A 17,083-nucleotide genomic window follows, 5' to 3' on the forward strand; every position below is an offset into this window, starting at 1 on the left:
TCAGGGTAATGAGATGTTTTTTGAGTGAGTTCTCAAAGTCCCTTACTGGATAAGAAGTGCAGGTACCTACTATAAACCTTACCCTTAATTTGAAACCTTATGAAATTCTAAAAGATTATAGAAATTAACTGTGTTTCTCTGCTGTTGTTCAGCTTTTCTTTGTTGAAACTCGTTCTTTGGAGGGGATGCTTTAATTTATATGCAGGCCATAATAGGTGCATTTGTTGTTACCAAGAATTAGGATGTTTGCTGAAACACTTGGAAATGACAGCACTGCTGTTCTCAGGAGTGTGTAGCAGCCTCTCCAAGGGATACTCAACATTCACTGCTTGCTATTTTTAGAGCATCCAGCAGGACTACACATCACTGCTTTCCTGCCTCATTCAGACATTCCCAACAAATCCCGAATTCCAGGATTTGGTCCAGCTGACCAACCGCCATGATCCTGACATGGACTTCTTTGAGAACATGAAACACATGCAGGTAAAAGACAGCAGGCATTTCTTAGTGCCTGTCTTCCCCTGCCAAGCAAAAGCATCTTACTGTGAGGGGATGTTTTGCAAAGCATCTGTGTGTCGTCTGCAGAGAAATTGAACCTGTGTCATTAGATACTGTTACAAAACAGAGGGATGTGGACATCATCAGGAGTGATTGAGAATCAAAGTCATGTTTCTATCTGTAAATATATTGGGTTTATGGTATGGAATGGGTCTCTGTTTTTTCTGGCCTGCTCCCTTGGCCTGCTCCCTGCTGCTCTCAGTCTGGGGGCTCTGCAGCCCCTTCCCATTCACAAACCTTAGCAATATAAATGTTACACAAAGCCTGGTTTTTCTTGCAATATGAAAATACATTTCTTCTGCTTTCAGCTATGCGATCTGAGAGAGTCTTTGCTGTATCTGTAGTTATATGCAAAGTTGTAAGTTCTTAACTTGTAATTTTCTCTGGTCTTTGCATTTCATTGCAGCAACTGCTGTTTGCAGTTGCCTCCCTTGTCTAACACCTCAAGACAGCACAGTCTTATGATTGTCAATCCACAATGCCATTGACTTGGAATATCTATTGAGGCAAAAGGCTAGTGAAAGCCCAGAGATTTAAGGGTAGTGAAAGCCCAGAGATTTAAGGAAAAAGACATGCCTTAGAAATGACTGTAATATGTTTATGCCATTACCTAAAACTGGGATGTTTTCAGAACTGCGGGATTTAGGTGCTCTCTCCTGCTAGCTGTGACTCAAGCAGCACCTCATTCACTCTCTCCCATGTGACATATCTCAGATCCACAGGAGAGCACGAGCTCTGAGGAAACTGGCAAAGCAGCTCACTGAAGAAAAGCTTGTGCTGTCTTCTAAATCCCTCCAGAACTACATCATGCCTTATGCTACCACTGCAATTTTCAGTGAAAAAATGCTTAAGGTAGGTTCTTTTAATTGAATGCATCTACTTGAATATTTTCACCTGTCTTATATACCATTTCCCTTAAAAACCTAACCCCCTAAGACAGCTGATATGTTTGTGAAGTGGGTGTCTCCATTGTAGATAAAAGTGCTGTGCTGGTATTGGTGGCAGAAAGAGGGTTTGGAAAGTGCAGATGCAGTCTGGGCCCAGTCCTATATCTGCTAAACTTGTCTTGCTTTTCAAAGGTTAATCTCTAGCTGTTTGGGTTAGGGGTCTTTGTTTTGTTTTAATTTTTACTTGGGGTTTTATTTGTCTTTATTTTTTGTAATCTGCTTCTTATTTTTTTCCCTCTGGCTCCAAACTTCTGTCTTCCTGTTTAGTTGTGATACTCTTTGACAGTAGACTGGGGAAATGTAATCTGCACCTAGTAATAGAGGAGGGAATAAATACAGTTTTCTCTGGATTTAGAGGGAAACTGCAGGAATTGGCTGAAAACCTCTGAAATCAATAGCAGCTTTGTAATTAAAATTAGAAGGGTGACCTTTTTTTAGTCACTTTCACTTTCAGTGAAATTACTTGTAGTGTCAGTGTGGATAGACTTTCCACCTGTGGCTTTTAAAAGCCAGTTTTCACACTTCTGTAGTTCCCTGCACACTACCAGGAGAACAGCAGACCCGTTTCTATCAAGCAAAGTAAATGTCTAATTTGCTTACTGTCAGAAATATTCTTCTGAAGCTGAAACAATTAGAGCTCAGGCACAGGACCCAGCCCCTGCAGCAGTGCAATCCGTGCCCCTCAGTAGAGTGACTGAGTAGCTCTTTGACCAGAGGGCAGTAAAATGTGTTGATTGAAACTTTGGTGAAGAAATAGACACATTTTATTTCACATCTGAAATGGGTTTATAGATGACCAGTAATGTGCCATGTGTTTGTGGTTGGATGCCTTGACACTGGTTCTTGTTCTTAGTTCTTAGCACAAGTGAGCCCCTAGGTTTAAGTATGTGAGAAAAATTAAATGTGCAGAATAATTTGGAGGAAGTGGGTCTGGAGATCTGCTTGATGGACTGTGATTTTTTTTTTTTTTTCTAACCTGATGCTCAGGATGAGATCTAAAAATACTGAATCCCAAGCATCCCCACTAGACAAACGTTACTTCTGTCTCTTGTTGCTTTGGGTAAAGGATGCTTTAGACACACGACCATTGTGAATGCTAACAGCAGCTGAATTTCTCTCTTTTGAGCAGCATGAAAATATGGTAACAGCCTCAGTTGAAGTTGTTGGAGCTGTCTGCCGACACCTTTCGTGGTCAGCCTATTTGTACCACTTAAAGCACTTCATCCACGTCTTGCAAACAGGACAGATCGGTACAAAGCTGGGAGTCAGGTGGGTACCACGAGCAGTGCTGCTCTGGGTTTCTCCAAAGACTGCCTGGGCACAGTTCAGTGTTTTCAGGAGCATCTCATGGACTTTGCCTCTTCTCTGAGGTGAGAGGTTGCTGGCTTTGAGGTGGCCTTAGGCAAGTGAAGGTGGGCATGGCTTGCTGCCTGGAGCTATGAAGTTTTAACAAATTGTTACTTTGTTATACATTGTGTCACTGAACGAATGGCGGGAGTTCTGTCAGGCTGTCCCTGCTGCTGGGACGCCTCCATTGTTCCAGTACCACTCTGTGAGATTTCACATTGAGCTAGGTCACGGAATACATGTAGCTAAGAAGTAAGCCGTTTTTATTTTCTGGGGTTTTTCAGGATAAACCTCCTTATAGTGCAATGTCACTAAATCTGATGTTTTCCAAAAAGTGCTTGTAAGATTTTTCTGTTGTATATGCATCCTTCTCTTTTTGTTCAGAGGGCTGATCTTTCTTCATGTTTTCCTTCTGCAGCTTGTTAGAGACAGTGCTGGAAGCCTTTCACTTTGATCATAAAACACTTGAAAAGCAGCTTGTGACAATTGACAACCAAGGTGAGCTTTTTGTGTCTACTTGTAAAAACACTACCTCAGACTGATCAAATGCAGTTAGTCCAAGTTTTGTCATTTACTCTTGACATCAGCTACTTCCTTCTTTTTAAATGGGCATACTGGAAGCTCGTGTTTACTTGTCTCCTCAGGAGAAGTGCAGATTTTCCTCCTGTGTGTTGACAAAGTCAGGAGAGGTGTAGGGAATCATGTCCACATTACCACTCCATCCCAGGCTTCTGTAAGCCAAAACAGCCCAGAACCTGGGCTGTTCTGGGCTGTGTGCTTCTCAAGGTCTGCACCCAGCCACAAGGGCTGCTGACACACCTGAGGTTTTTAGCTTTGATGTTGGCTGCTCTCATGGTTCTCTGCAGCCAAGATGTCCTCGCCTTGCTTCCCTTGCCATGACAAAGTCATATTTTCAGCTTCTTCACTATTGTGGTTACCTATGTTGGCACCTTTGGGTGAAGGAGGAGGATGTCTCACAGCTGTGCTTGTCAGTACCTCTTGCCTTGTGAAATCCTCAATTTTAAGTGAATGGTAGTTCTGTACAGTTCAGGCACATTGACCTTTGCTCAGCTGACTATGGGGTTCAGGCACAGAGTAACGTAATCTTTGCTTTAAACCTGCGCTGAGGGGTGCTTATCAAAAACCAGCAAGACCAAGCTTCTTTACTCAGTAGAAGCCTGATGCTTATTGGTAGTTTGCTGTCACTGGTGGTAGGTAGGAGCTTTATGCAGAACCAAGCAGTCACAGGAGTCTCAATTAAGGGTTCAAGTTTTGTGTTCTCTTGTATTTACCTGTACTTTTGGCAATTACTTGATAGAAGCTGCTGCCATGGACCTTGAGCCAGTGGTGGAGGCTGAAGAAGCCATGGAGCTGGAGCAGAGTGAAGGGGAGGAAGAGGAGGTTGAAGAAAAGAATGGGAAGAATCTCTCTGAGAAGCCAGTAGAACCTGAGCAAGCAGCTGAGCCATCTGAAAATGCTGAACAAGTGCCCAAACCTGTTTCTTTCTTACCGCGAAATAAAGAGGAGCTTCAGTGTCTGATCAAACACATTCAAGAAACAGTTACAGTCAACATCTTGCCTAAATTGCACAGGTGTATTGTTGCAAAGGTGAGGAGTTGACATTTGAAAGGTCTTTTGTAGGCTGTTACTTTAAGGATTGGGATACCACTTCAGAGCCAGTGAAAAAGCAACACATTAAAAAAAACCAGACACAGCTGGAGAGAGACCATCTGAAAGCACAAAAAAGGCTTCATGCCCTTTGCTGAGTCATGGAGATTACTTGACAGACCCTCTGGTCAGTGTGGATGTGGTGTCTTAACTTCCTTACTGAGAACTGTCTCAAACTACACAAGTGAAATGATTCACTTTGTCCAACCTCTTGAAGAGTTCTCAGCCACTTGTTTGCACCAGCCTAGTTTGTATTGAAAACACAATTATCTCACCCGTCCTTTAGCTGTCTGGATTTTTCCTGTAGTCATCAGAGGACAGCAGCCTGCCATACTGGCCTCTTATAGGGTTTGTTGAGAAAAAACAGGGTTTGTTTCTGTATATTAAAAGTGCATTATGTCTTGCTCTCTTTAAAAGGTTAAAAGAGACGAGGAGCACAAGCTTGTGAAATCCAATGTTGTGAATGATGATGAGGTAGTTCGTGTTCCATTAGCTTTTGCAATGGTCAGAATGATGCAGTGTCTTCCCCAGGAAGTGATGGAAGCTAACCTACCAAGGTAAATCCCAGTGGGGCTCCTTGCATCCTAGTGGGGCTGTTCATTGTTCAGGGAAGGAGTGCAGGCACCTTTCTCAAGCTGTGGGTACTCGGCTAAAGTCAAGAGGGACATGCTAACAGACCTTAAATACTTCTTTTGGAAATTCCTATCCCTAGTGACATGCACCTCTGCACATCAGCATTTAACTTCTGTAAATCCTGACCTAACAGCAGAGCTGTGAATCAAGGTGCAGAGGCAGGGCTGTTTGTGCTGGGGAAAGAATAATGTACAGAAAGAAAGGATAATCAGTAGAATGTCCTGAAGGACGGTAGGTGTGTGTATGCCTGTAAAACCTCTCTGTGAGGCTGGCTGTAAGAACAGCTATGGTTGTGAAACAGTCCTGAAAAGCAGCCTCCTTGGCAGTGTAAGTAGTTCTGCTCTGCTTGGAGATGAGCAAAGCTGTCTGTCTTCATTTCCAGCATCCTACTGAAAGTCTGCACATTCCTGAGAAACAGATTTCAGGAAATACGGGACATTGCCCGCAACACCCTCATTAAAATCATGGAAGTGTTGGGAGTGCACTACCTTCTGTACATCTTAAAGGAGATGCGGTCTGCGCTCATCCATGGCTACCAGGTAATGCTGAAATTCTTCCTCCTCTGCTCTCTGTAGGCTTTTTTTCTAATGTATTGGGAGGAGAATCCAAAGGGAAGTTGCTATTGAAATTGTTTTGCTCTGGTAGAATAGCTTGGTATAACACAAATAAATGCTGTTGCTAATACCTGCATCAGTCTCTGTTATGCCATTCCAAGTGGAATAAGGGTCTGTACCCTCAAAGAACTGAGTGTCTAAGCCATTTTCCTAGTGAAGAGTTGAGGTATGAAGAGGAGGGATGAATTTCTGGTTCCAGTAGGATTAGAGGAACTCTTTCAATAAGGTCATGAGGGCTAAGCACTATCTGGGGGGAGTTGCCACGGAGACTGCACAGACAGTGTGTGGTGATGCTAGTTGAAGGCTTGCTTCCTAGATCCAGAGTCAAGGCTCTGACTACTAATTCATCTTTCTTCTTCCTATGGTTTGGGTTAAGAATCATTTTTATGTGAATTACCACAGTGGAGTAGTGTGAGATTCTAGCTGCTGTAACAGTGAAAGCACCAATTAGAGCAGCCTAAGTATATGAGTAAGAGCCCTGGGGAGAGAGGAGATTCCAGCTCTCTTGCCAGTATGTGGTGGGATAGGGATCCTTTTTCTCTTGCTACTACATGGATTCTCATCCTCCCAGTGTTTTTTTTTTCCCTATAATGAAAGCTCAAGTGCAGTGTGTGACTTGTGATGTCTCTGATATGGGAGTGTTCCCATGCAGTATGATTAGAGAGGTCAATGCAGAGGTTTGGAATGATCTGTTCTCTTTTTCTCTAGCTCCATGTGCTGACTTTCACTGTGAACCTGTTACTGAAGGGCCTTACTACCAGGCTCAGTGCTGGTGATTTGGACCCCTGCTTAGATATCCTGATTGAGGTAAAAGCTATTCAAGACTGAAAGAAAAAGCATCATGAAGTGCTTGGGACATATTCTAGGAGGGGAAGGTTTTGTGTAGGTTGTCTCTGACTCGGTGGCAAACCAAGCTGTTTGTTGTGGTGTACTGCCAAGGAAGGAGGCATCAGTAGGCCCCCTTGTAGTGGGAATCAAGGGAAGTCAAGTATCTCTGGGGCTGTATCCTGAGCCCTGTATCCTGAGAGGGGATGGATTCAAGATTAAAATACCTGCCTGTGTTTTCCTGTACTCTAAATGGCTGAGCAAGTCAGCAGACATCTACTCAGTGCAGTCCACAGAGCCCAGGAACTCAGCTGGCCACACAGATGGGGTGTATTGGGATGTATTGATCTGACTGCATTCCCATTCCTTGAGTCACAACACCACAGAGGGGTGTGAGAACATTCTCACCTGGTGTGCTTAGACAAGGATGTTCTGTGTTGACAGAGGAAAGATAGGCATGATTTGTAGGAAAGCTGGAGAATCGTTTTTTCTGTGAGTGGGGAAAAATCGTGTTTTTCTGTTGCTACTGGAGGAACCTGCTTTTCTTCTCTCATTCACTTCTCTTGCCTGTTTTCCAAAGATTTTCAACCAAGAGTTGTTTGGGAATGTAGCTGAAGAGAAAGAAGTGAAGGGAATTGTCTCCAAGATCATGGAAGCGCGCAAAAACAAGAGCTATGATTCCTATGAAATTCTTGGGAAGTTCATAGGAAGGGGCCAGGTGACAAAACTTATTCTGCCACTGAAGGAGGTAAGAAAAGTCAGCCAGAGTCTCTCTTACTAACTGTGAGCACTCTCAATTTTGTAAGGTGATTCTAGAGCCTCTGGGTGGCTACTTTGAAATCACCTATGGAATCTTGCTTTAGCTTCCCAGTTTCCTTTGGGAGAGCAGTGCGACTTTACTGTTGACGTCCAGGGCAGGGAGTGGCATTCTGAGAAGCTTTTAACTCCTGCTAAAATGGAAACATCTCACTTGGAGTTCTCCATGCACTCTCCCTCTGCCACTCTTCTTTCCTCTGGAGCTTAGAAGTCCTGCAAGGCTGCTCTGTGGTTTAATCTCTTGTGCATGGAGGAAATGTCAACAAAATGTATCCAGGGTCTATCCGTGTGCAATAATTGCCTTTTCAAAGATGCAGATTTTTTAGCAGAGGGGAAGCTCACACAGGAATTTCCTGGTTTGCTCATTAGCTCTTGTGTCCTGGTGGCTATACCTGAACTGGCTGGAGGCTGACAAGAGGAAGGGAGGGGTGTTGGTGCCGAGCTGAGGCAAAGGGATGTTATTTATCTAAAGAGCTGGAGACTATGACAACATGATGAGAGAAAAATTGCTCTAGTTTTTCCCATGATTTCTGAATACAGATAACAGATAATTGCCTTCAGGCTGTCCTCCTAAATTCTCATGGTTTTACCTTTGCAGACTCTGGAGAGCACTACAAGTTTGAAGATAGTCCGGAAGGTGCATGAGGCACTGCGTCACATCGTGGCAGGGCTCATCTTCAACTCAGACATGAATGCAGAATCCCTCCTCCTCCTCAGTCATGGTCTCATCAGTGAAAATTTGCCTCTGCTCACTGAGAAGGCCAAGTGAGTTCCAGAGTATTGTTCTGATGGTCTGGTACTGGTTTTGCTTGCAGAAATAGCAGTTCTCAAATCCAACTGATCAAATGCATGAGAGTTTAATTGCTGTCATTCCCCTTTTGTTTTCAATGTAACTGAATCATTTGGGCAGTTAAGGGCAAAGAGAAAGCTTAGTAATGGGAGTTAGCATTTGTGGAACTCATGGGAGTCTTCTCTTTCAAGTGCTCTGGACCTTCAGCAAGACTTTTTCACTGTCTGATGAGTTGATAACATGCATTAGGGTGTTAGGATGGAGGGACAAGGAGCAGGGTTTAGAAGCAGGCTGCAAACATTTCCATGGGGCCAGGAACAAGCTAAAACACGGGCTTTCAATTTATTGTTTTGCTGCTGGGGCAGAAGATGAGGAGAACCATCAGATTCTCTCTCCATCTGCTGGTGTCACTGCTCAGAGCTGGGTTTGGGCATCCTGCATTTGCTGTTACGTAGGCTGGCTTTCTCTAGGGTATCACAGCTGTTTGCAGACTTCTTGGAGCAGTGTTTGTAAGCCTTCAGTAACTGAAGTAGAGATCAATAAAGAAGAGCAGTGGGCAGTGGCAGAATGTATATTTGCTTGAAGGAACTTCCAAAGTTATCTGTCCACTAAGAAAAAAGTCAGGATGTCATACTAATGATTGTGGGTTTGTTATCTCTGGAATAGTGGCGTTGTTCTCAAGTCTGAGTCCTGTCTGTCATGCTGCTTTCAAATTGGTTTTATTTCATTGTGGTCCATTTGTGACCTGCTTTTGCTTGCTCTGTGGGAAGCAGCTAAACACAGTTCAGCTCTTTTTAGTCCCAACAGCAGGATTGTTGTGGAGAGTGTTCATATCTGAATATTTTCTTTTGCCATACATACACTGCTTTTCAGGAAAAAAGCTACCCCTCCTCCAGACCCTCGGCTGCAACCAGAGAGCTGCCTGCTGCTCCAGCCCACTCCCACAAGAGGAGGGCAGAAGGCTCGTGTCAGCAGCAGGACTAACACATATATCCTGGTTGATTCAGGACTTCGGGTAAGATCTCCTCAGATAAACTTTGCATTCAAAATTTTGTGAGAGTATGCAAAGGAAAGTGTTCTGGATATACTGTTTTAATAGCACAGCCATTAGCCTTAACTTTACTTTGTATATTGTAAATCCAGTGGTGCTTTTAGAGATTTATTTTTTTTCAAGTGCTCAGCCTGTTGAAATATTTAGGTGGGATATGGCAAAAGTTCTACTATAACCTGAAACAGTTGTGGGACCTTACTTGACTCTTTTGTGTTCTGGCTGACTTTGAGATGAATGTCCTGATTTTTCTTTGACAGCTACTGCACATGAGCCTGAAGAGATCCAAAGTAAATTCTTCTGAGGAACATGCTTTGGAAATGTTAGACCCTTTTGTTCAGCTGCTTATAGACTGCCTGAAATCTATGGATGTCAAGGTACAGTTCTGAGCTGATGCCTGTGTGTTCTGTCTGCTCTATTGAGTCCTGCCCACAAATGTCATCTTGCAGTTGACTTGCAAGAGGAGAGAAAGCCACCAGATTTTCAAACCTGCTTTAATAGGTGTGCAGATTAAATTGTTTGAGGACATTTAATTCCAAGGGAGGCTTGTGGCTGATGGAGGACTGAATGCTCTGCTCCATGTTGCTTGGGGCAAGTTCTCCTAGAGAATGTTCATATGAGGAATTTACAGACTATCTGTGAGGATGTTCATGAGATCCTGTGGCTGCTGGGAGCACTGTTCTCACAACTGTGGTTTCCTCTGATCCAACTCCAAAGTCTTCATTCCTAGCACTGTAGGCAGCCACTTTCTGGGACAGCTTTTGGTTTGAGTGAGCCTAGAGCCCAGGAGTGGAAGGCATGCCTCCTACCCTGTCAGATACTTGGAGTGGGGCTTTCCATGTCTTGAAGGCAGCTCTGCTTCATATCTTTACCAGGTAAAATCAAAGTTACAGAATATTGGAGTCACAGATAGTACTTTCAGAACTGAGAAACCCTTGTGTTACTCATGAGTGGTTTAAAATAGATTGAGTTTGTTAGCTAACTGCCTTTTACCACAGTTGTAGATAGCCCGACCGTGTCTGTAAAACAGTGAGAAGAGTTCTCAGTGTCACTGTATCCACCTGCTGTCCTTTGGCTCTTTCTTCCAGGTGATAACTGGTGCTCTGCAGTGCTTGGTATGGATTTTAAAGTTCCCTTTGCCTTCTGTCACTACGAATATGGAGGCACTGATCAAGCAGCTTTTCCTCTTGCTGAAAGAGTTTGCCAAGACAGGAATAGCCAAAGGCCAGAATTTCCACCTGGTTGTGAGCTGTTTCAAAGTAAGTCTGACCCAGCTCTGCTCATTTCTGCTTTAGGATTAACTGGATTGAGGATTTCTGGAATGAGACTCTTCCAGCTACAGATCCCTCCTGCACCTGTCCCTGGAGAGGTAGTCTCTGGAGATCCCTGGAGATCACAAGCTAGTGAGGAATATGTGGCCTTGCTGATTCTTTCCCAAATACAAACCTAAAGATAGTTGCTCCCTAAAAATGCACAGCTTGTGACTGAAGAAATGTCTTTATAGAAATGTGTTTGCCTCCTTTCTTCATTGTAGTAGTATCTTGTTTCACTTGAGTAAACCCTGGTAGCTGAAGTGAGACGTGGGAAGGGGACAATTCATTTGTTTACTTTTGTCTCACAATTGCCATCTGAAAGCAAAACGTGATGAGAATAGTGTTGGCCACATGTTCTAGAGCAGCAGTTTGTCTTTTCAGGCTGAAGTTGTAGAAATCAAGTTAGACTTAGGCATGGACCTTTATTTTATGGCATTGCATGTGTACTGACAATGTGCAATTTGATTTTGTAGTGTGTAACAATACTTGTGAAGAATGCAAAGAGTCAGATAACAAGCAAGCAACTCCAAGTGTTGCTTGGCTTTGCTGAAGAAGACATTTATGATTCATCACGCCAAGCCACTGCCTTTGGCCTTCTCAAGGTATTTCTGTGCAGCGTCGTGGGCGTTCTGTGAGCCACTGGAACAGCAGGGATTCTGCTTCCTGGTGAAAGGCTGTGCATTCTCACATCAGGAACAGGCTGCAGATGCTGTTGAAGCTCTCTGTTTTAAGAGAGGAAAAGTCAACAAAGTTTTATTGTTTGACTTGTAGTCACTGTTTAAAATTGTTTGGGAGGCTGTTTTATATACAGTGCATAGGAGGATGTATTTGGATCTGAGTATGTTTTTGCTAAAGAATCAACATCTCTGATCATTAGACCAGATATTCTGTGTTACCCAAAAGAAACATATTTGGATGTGTAAGCCATGCTTTCTTTTCTTTTTCCCCTTTGAGTTGCACTTTCTGTGTGTGAAAAAGTCATTGTTAAGGTACCATCTGAGAGCAGTGTTTTCCCGGTTGTAGTACTGCATCTCACACTGTATAGGAAAAATTGTGTGACTCCAGCTGTGCTTTCACATTTTCAGGCTATTTTATCCAGGAAGCTGATTGTCCCTGAAATTGATGATGTGCTGCAGAAGGTTGCCCAGCTGGCCATCACGGGTCAGAGTGAGCCCGTGCGAGTCCAGTGCAGGCAGGTTGGTGGAGTGAAGAGTCTCTCACTTTATTCACAGCTGTCTAACAGGCCAGAGGGCTTAGTGTGGCCATCCTGCCTCTCACAGACATGTGCCTTGGCCCTGCTGAACCCTGAACTCCATTTCTCCTTCTTTACTTATCTTTATTCCCCTTGCTATCTGGCTTCAGTTCTTGAGACTGGTGCATGGCAAAATCACAGACTCCTTGCCTACAGTGAGACTGTGATGTGCCTTCATAGAACTGTAGAATTGTTTAGGTTTAAGGTCATAGAGTCTGACCCTTAACCCAGCACTGCCCCATCCACCACTAAGCTATGTCCCCGAGTAGCACATCTATACCTCTTTTAAATACCTCCAGCCTGTTTTAAATAGTCCACCACTTCCCAGGGCAGCCAGTTCCAGTGCTTGACCACCCTTTCAGTGCAGAATTTTTTCCTAATATCCAATCTGTACTTCCCCTGGCAAAACTTGAGGCCATTTCCTCTTGTCCTGTCATTTGTCACGTAGGAGAAGAGACTGACCCCCACTGGCTACAGCCTCCTTTCAGGCAGGTGTAGAGAGTGATGAGGTCTCCCCTGAGCCTCCTCTTCTCCAGGCCAAACAATCCCAGCTCCCTCAGTCACTCTTCATAAGACTTGTGTTCCAGATCCTTCTTCAGCTTCATTGCTGCTCAGCACCTCAATGTCTTTCTTGCTGTGAGAAGCCCAAAACTGAACGCAGTGCTTGAGGTGCAAACTCACCAGTGCCAAGTACAGGAGAGCTGCTTAGCACTGACATGTCCCTCCTCTGGAGGCTTTTAAGCCTATGTAACTAAGCTTTGCTCTTTTTTAAGCCCCAGGATAAGTGAATTTGCCACAAATCCATAATTGCTTTCCTCTACTTCCTCGTTCTTTCCAAAGTAAAACCAACTGAAAGACAGAACTGGTTACTTTGTCTCAAGCATTGGGATATAGGTGCTGTAGGATCAGGAAATGTAGCTTTCATAGTTTACAGGATGGATTTTGAAGGATGCAGGATCTCTTCACAGATGCCTGTGCAAATCACAGTAGTATTTTAAAAACTGATCCTGTTCCAGGCACAGAGCTTGGCAGCAGTTGTTGACCCTTTGTATAATAAGAACAGGATGAAAGGGATGATTCTCATAAGCCTGCTGCTCCATCACTAAATTTTCTTCATAACCTTTTTACAAGCTTACCCGAGTGTTTATTTTAACTCCTCTCTGTATTGTTTTTTCTTTCCAGATTTACTTAAAATACATTCTGGATTACCCTCTTGGTGACAAACTGAAACCCAATTTGGATTTCATGCTCGCACAGCTAGAGTGAGTTTATATTCCTGACTTGTAGTCACTGTTCTGTAAGAACAGACCTTTGTTTTTAAATGTGATTCTAGTATTCCAAAAAGCTCTTTGTAATGAGCAGAAGGCATGGATGAAGTCTTCATTTTCCTACTTGTAAAACACTTCCCTTTTCCCAAGTCTGGCTGTTTGATGAAGCAAATGCTTTATTCTTACCCCTGTTTCGCTGCTAATATCATTCTTTATCTGTTTGTAAGCAAAAGTTCTGTTGTTTGCTTAGTAGTTTACCACCTCCACTGGTTGTGAATTATCATAAAGTCACCCTAGGACACAGGTGAAATGGAAAATCCAGGAGGAATAAGGGAAGGTGCATTTTTAGGGGACTGTTATCCCATGGCAATGTCTCAAGTGCAATTGCAGGCACAGATAAAATAACTGTACCGATTCTGCAGGAGTGTTGTGCCTCCAACCTCCTCCTGAGCTTCACCCCTCCCTTGTTCAAGGGGACAGCAGTTTACCAGGTTCCCCAGCACAGTGTGGCTGTGCTGACTCAAGTGGGCTGGAACCCTTCATGGGCTGTTTGTGTCCCTGTGCTCATTCTCTGACAGAGCTGTGGGCCTGCTGCTTCTCTTGTCCACAGTATCAGGCCAGGTCTGGTGGCTGTTGCAGAAGGATCCCTATCAGTGCGTCTTTCTGGAATTGGTTGTTGTTGTAAACTGTTGATAACTTCATAGGAGGATTAACTCATCCCTAACAATTAATCCTTTATTTCTTCACAGGTATGAGTATGAAACTGGGAGGGAATCTGCACTGGAGATGATTGTGTACCTCCTCGACACATTCCCACAGGTAACGAGCACCCCCTGGTGTTCCAAGAATCAGGCAGTTACTGTGGTTTGCAGCATTTTCCAAGCAGTTTATTTTGGAAGCACTTGCTAGTTCCTATTATGTCTTATCATGAGCAGAACATTCGCTTATCTCCAAAGAACCTGGCTTTGCTCCAAAAGAGGAATGACATGCTGGAAAGTCTGCAGTACTTCTTTGCCTAATGTGCTCTGCTTGCAAGTAAAATAAAGCTGTGTCAGCTGGAGTTTGGATAAACTCAGTCGTGATTTATGGCAGAAAGAAACACAGCCAGTTTAGGAAACAGGGTAGGAATAGGAAGTGAAGTCCAGAATTTTCTCACTGTAAGGGTTTTTCAATATTCATGAGAGATTGTTGACAGAACTGGTGTGTTCTGTTTGGTTGGCCTGACTGGAGAGGAAGGGGTGGATGAAAACTAAAAAATAACTGTGCGTCTATACAGGATCACATAGGCAAAATCCTAAGCTGCCTGGAAGCTCTGCAGCTGGAGCTTAACTGTGCATTCAGGCCCCTGGGAGAAGTGCAATCAAGCAAGAATTTGGAAGGAAGAGAAATTCTGCACAGTAAGCTGTGCTTCAGCACTGCCTGATGATTTAATATTTCAGATTGGTTCCTGGGAACTCTTTAAGGTGGCAAAGAGCTGCAGTCTCTGAGAGGACGTGTGGGTGTTGCTGCAATGCTGAGTGCTTAAGCCTGTTTCAGTGAGAGCTGGGCATGAAAATGGCCTTTAAGGTTTCACACTCACTTTGCTGACCCAGGGATATGGTAGCAAGTCAGAGTCAGAGTGGGGCTGGGGCTGCTGTACACTCCCTGTATGCTCCAACAACAGGGTCATCCCATTTTAGCAGTTCAGCTGCCTTGACATGAAGCCTACTCGGGGCTAACGCTGCTCCTGAATATATGCAGCAAATACTCCTCTTTTTCTCTTTAAATGCTGGAAGCTCCTTGGGTATTTGTGGTTGATAATGGTTGTTTCTTTCTAGGATCTCCTGCACAAATACTGTGGGCTTTTTTTCCTCTCTCTTTGTATGATGATGATAAATGATGACTCAGCTAAATGCAAAAAGATGGCGGCTTTGACATGTAAATCTCTTCTCCGTAAGATCAGCAATGAAAAACAAGATCTGATGTTTTCACTGGTCACTGAGTGGTTTCACAGCAAAAAGGTACTCTTTGGTCTTTTCACTGACCAGGCCTGAACTCTGTTGGAGGGCTGAGTAAGATTAAGACAAGTGAGAGATTGCTAGTACCAGATCTGGTGGGTTGGTGGGTTAGTTGTTCCTCACTTAGAGAGCAAGAAATGGTACAGCTTCATAAAGCTGCACAGAGACCTGCTGATGCTTTAGGTCAACCTACAGACTCTTCCCAGCTGCATTTTGTGTCTTTCTAACAGTTCCACTTTTGGCTCAGGTATTTCACAGTGTAGTCTTTGGTCAGATTAGAGGCTGGAGCAAATTCCTTAAAGCTCTTCTGATCCCAGCATTTTGTGCTGACTGTATCTCAGACATGCTTCATTCTTTTGCTGGTAACTGGAAGGCAGCAGACCTGGTCTTCAAGGTCTGCTGTTTGGATCTGGGTGCTTGGGTGATAAGCTGTCCTCTAGCTGAACCCAGGTTCTGTCCCTCTACACTAGTAGAGTTAGCATTCTTCAACATGGTTTCCATCGTAGTGTGTTCAGTTTTGGATTGTAATGTAGGCTGCCTGTTGCTTTGTGAAGAGTTGCAAAGTAGCTCCTGGATTTCTGCAGTTGGGGTTTCAGCAGTTCTGGCATTCAGTTTTAGGGTGCATTCCCAGGGATAACTTGTGCTCCTGGGCGCTTTTATACCTCGCTGGAAGCATCTCCTTTTTCAGTATACTCTGAAAACCAGCTTCTCTTAAGGTGCTCTTGCTACAGGCAGGAACTAAGTGTTGCTATCAGCTCCTGCACTTGGGAGCTGCAGGATTTGATTATAAGAGTTAATTTTTGTTATTTTTTGTGTGTCAGAGCTCACACAGGAGGTTGGCTGCCCAGGCATGTGGTTTGTTTGTTGAAGTGGATGGAGTAATGTTTGAACGGCGGCTTGCAGCTGTCCTCACTTTGATTGAAAAAGAAATCAACCCAAGTAGATTTGAAAATGTAAGTAACTTTTTGCCATGCATGAAACTCGAGTAAAGAGAATTAAGAAAATTGAAAAAGGGACAGAAAAAGTGTAAGAGAGATTGAATTTACTGTTCAAGACTGAAGAAACACATGCATCTGTTCTGAATAGGACCTCACTGACCTAGAACCATATTTTTTGCCTGTAAGCCCAAATTTGATGTCGTGTGTGACAGCACAAGGGGAAAAGAAACTTTGCAAAGCCACCTGGCCTGAGCCTGCAACTGTAGAGTGTAACCAGCAGATGTAATGCTCCTTGCAATGTGGGAAATGTGTCTGCTAGCTGCAGAGATTTGTGTAAGCATTGCATGTCAGGAGCACATGGCATGTGACAGTCTGCTCTGTCCAGTGTTATCTACAGCTTTAACTTTCAAAGTACTTCCTGTACTTTAAGATCATAGTTTTGTTGTATGGAAAATCTTTTTAGTGCACTTGATTAACTCATAAGAACAAGGCTGCCTCAGATTCTGCTTGGCATGTGATAATCCCAAAGGGATCCCAGTCACTGTGCCTGGGGAGTGGCCATGAATGTTGCTTATGTTCAGCATGCTGCCCTTGCACAAGAGAGAAGAGAATCTCAGGATCTGTAAATTGGCAAGAGATGAAAATAAAATACCTGGAGTGAGGAGAAATTTGGTGTAATCACACCGTGTGCTGTGACATGTACTGACAACTGAGATCAAGCCAGCTGGTGGTTGCAGGCAGGGTGAGGCCCAAAGGCAGCTCCCACAGTGTTGTCATAACAACTTGGGGCTTCCCAGGTGATACAGGCAAATCTGCACTCAGCTGGGCTGTGATGGTGAGGATGAAAGCTGCACAAGTACATGCAAAGACATAATGTGTGAAATTGCTTGCATTTAGAAACCCAGCCGTTTGTTACAGTAATGTCTGTATGAAAAACGAGAAGAATCATTCTAATACAATCTCCTGCAGAGATTGTCTCCAGAGGAAATGCTTCAGGGGAGGTGCTTCTGTTCTGTTTACATTGGCAATTGGGTACAAGTCAGTCTTCTGGTTTTTTTGAACGGTTGAT

The 17,083-nt window shown here is 43.8% G+C and overlaps 1 protein-coding gene across 1 annotated transcript in view; it reads left to right on the forward strand.

The window, feature by feature from the left end:
• UTP20 (UTP20 small subunit processome component) overlaps nt 1-17,083 on the forward strand; it is a 63,236-nt gene that overhangs the window by 41,341 nt on the left and 4,812 nt on the right. The window contains exons 37-55 of the mRNA XM_084205891.1: nt 343-483; nt 1,273-1,410; nt 2,635-2,774; nt 3,271-3,350; nt 4,171-4,460; nt 4,938-5,077; nt 5,536-5,692; nt 6,476-6,574; nt 7,173-7,340; nt 8,007-8,173; nt 9,072-9,213; nt 9,507-9,623; nt 10,335-10,505; nt 11,033-11,161; nt 11,645-11,755; nt 12,994-13,073; nt 13,829-13,898; nt 14,897-15,079; nt 15,898-16,029. Of these exons, the coding sequence (XP_084062017.1) occupies nt 343-483; nt 1,273-1,410; nt 2,635-2,774; nt 3,271-3,350; nt 4,171-4,460; nt 4,938-5,077; nt 5,536-5,692; nt 6,476-6,574; nt 7,173-7,340; nt 8,007-8,173; nt 9,072-9,213; nt 9,507-9,623; nt 10,335-10,505; nt 11,033-11,161; nt 11,645-11,755; nt 12,994-13,073; nt 13,829-13,898; nt 14,897-15,079; nt 15,898-16,029 (2,655 nt within the window). The remainder of the gene's footprint in view (nt 1-342; nt 484-1,272; nt 1,411-2,634; nt 2,775-3,270; nt 3,351-4,170; nt 4,461-4,937; nt 5,078-5,535; nt 5,693-6,475; nt 6,575-7,172; nt 7,341-8,006; nt 8,174-9,071; nt 9,214-9,506; nt 9,624-10,334; nt 10,506-11,032; nt 11,162-11,644; nt 11,756-12,993; nt 13,074-13,828; nt 13,899-14,896; nt 15,080-15,897; nt 16,030-17,083) is intronic.

Source organism: Fringilla coelebs, assembly GCF_963513975.1.
Source record: "Fringilla coelebs genome assembly, chromosome: 5".
Classification (NCBI taxonomy): Eukaryota; Metazoa; Chordata; class Aves; order Passeriformes; family Fringillidae; genus Fringilla; species Fringilla coelebs.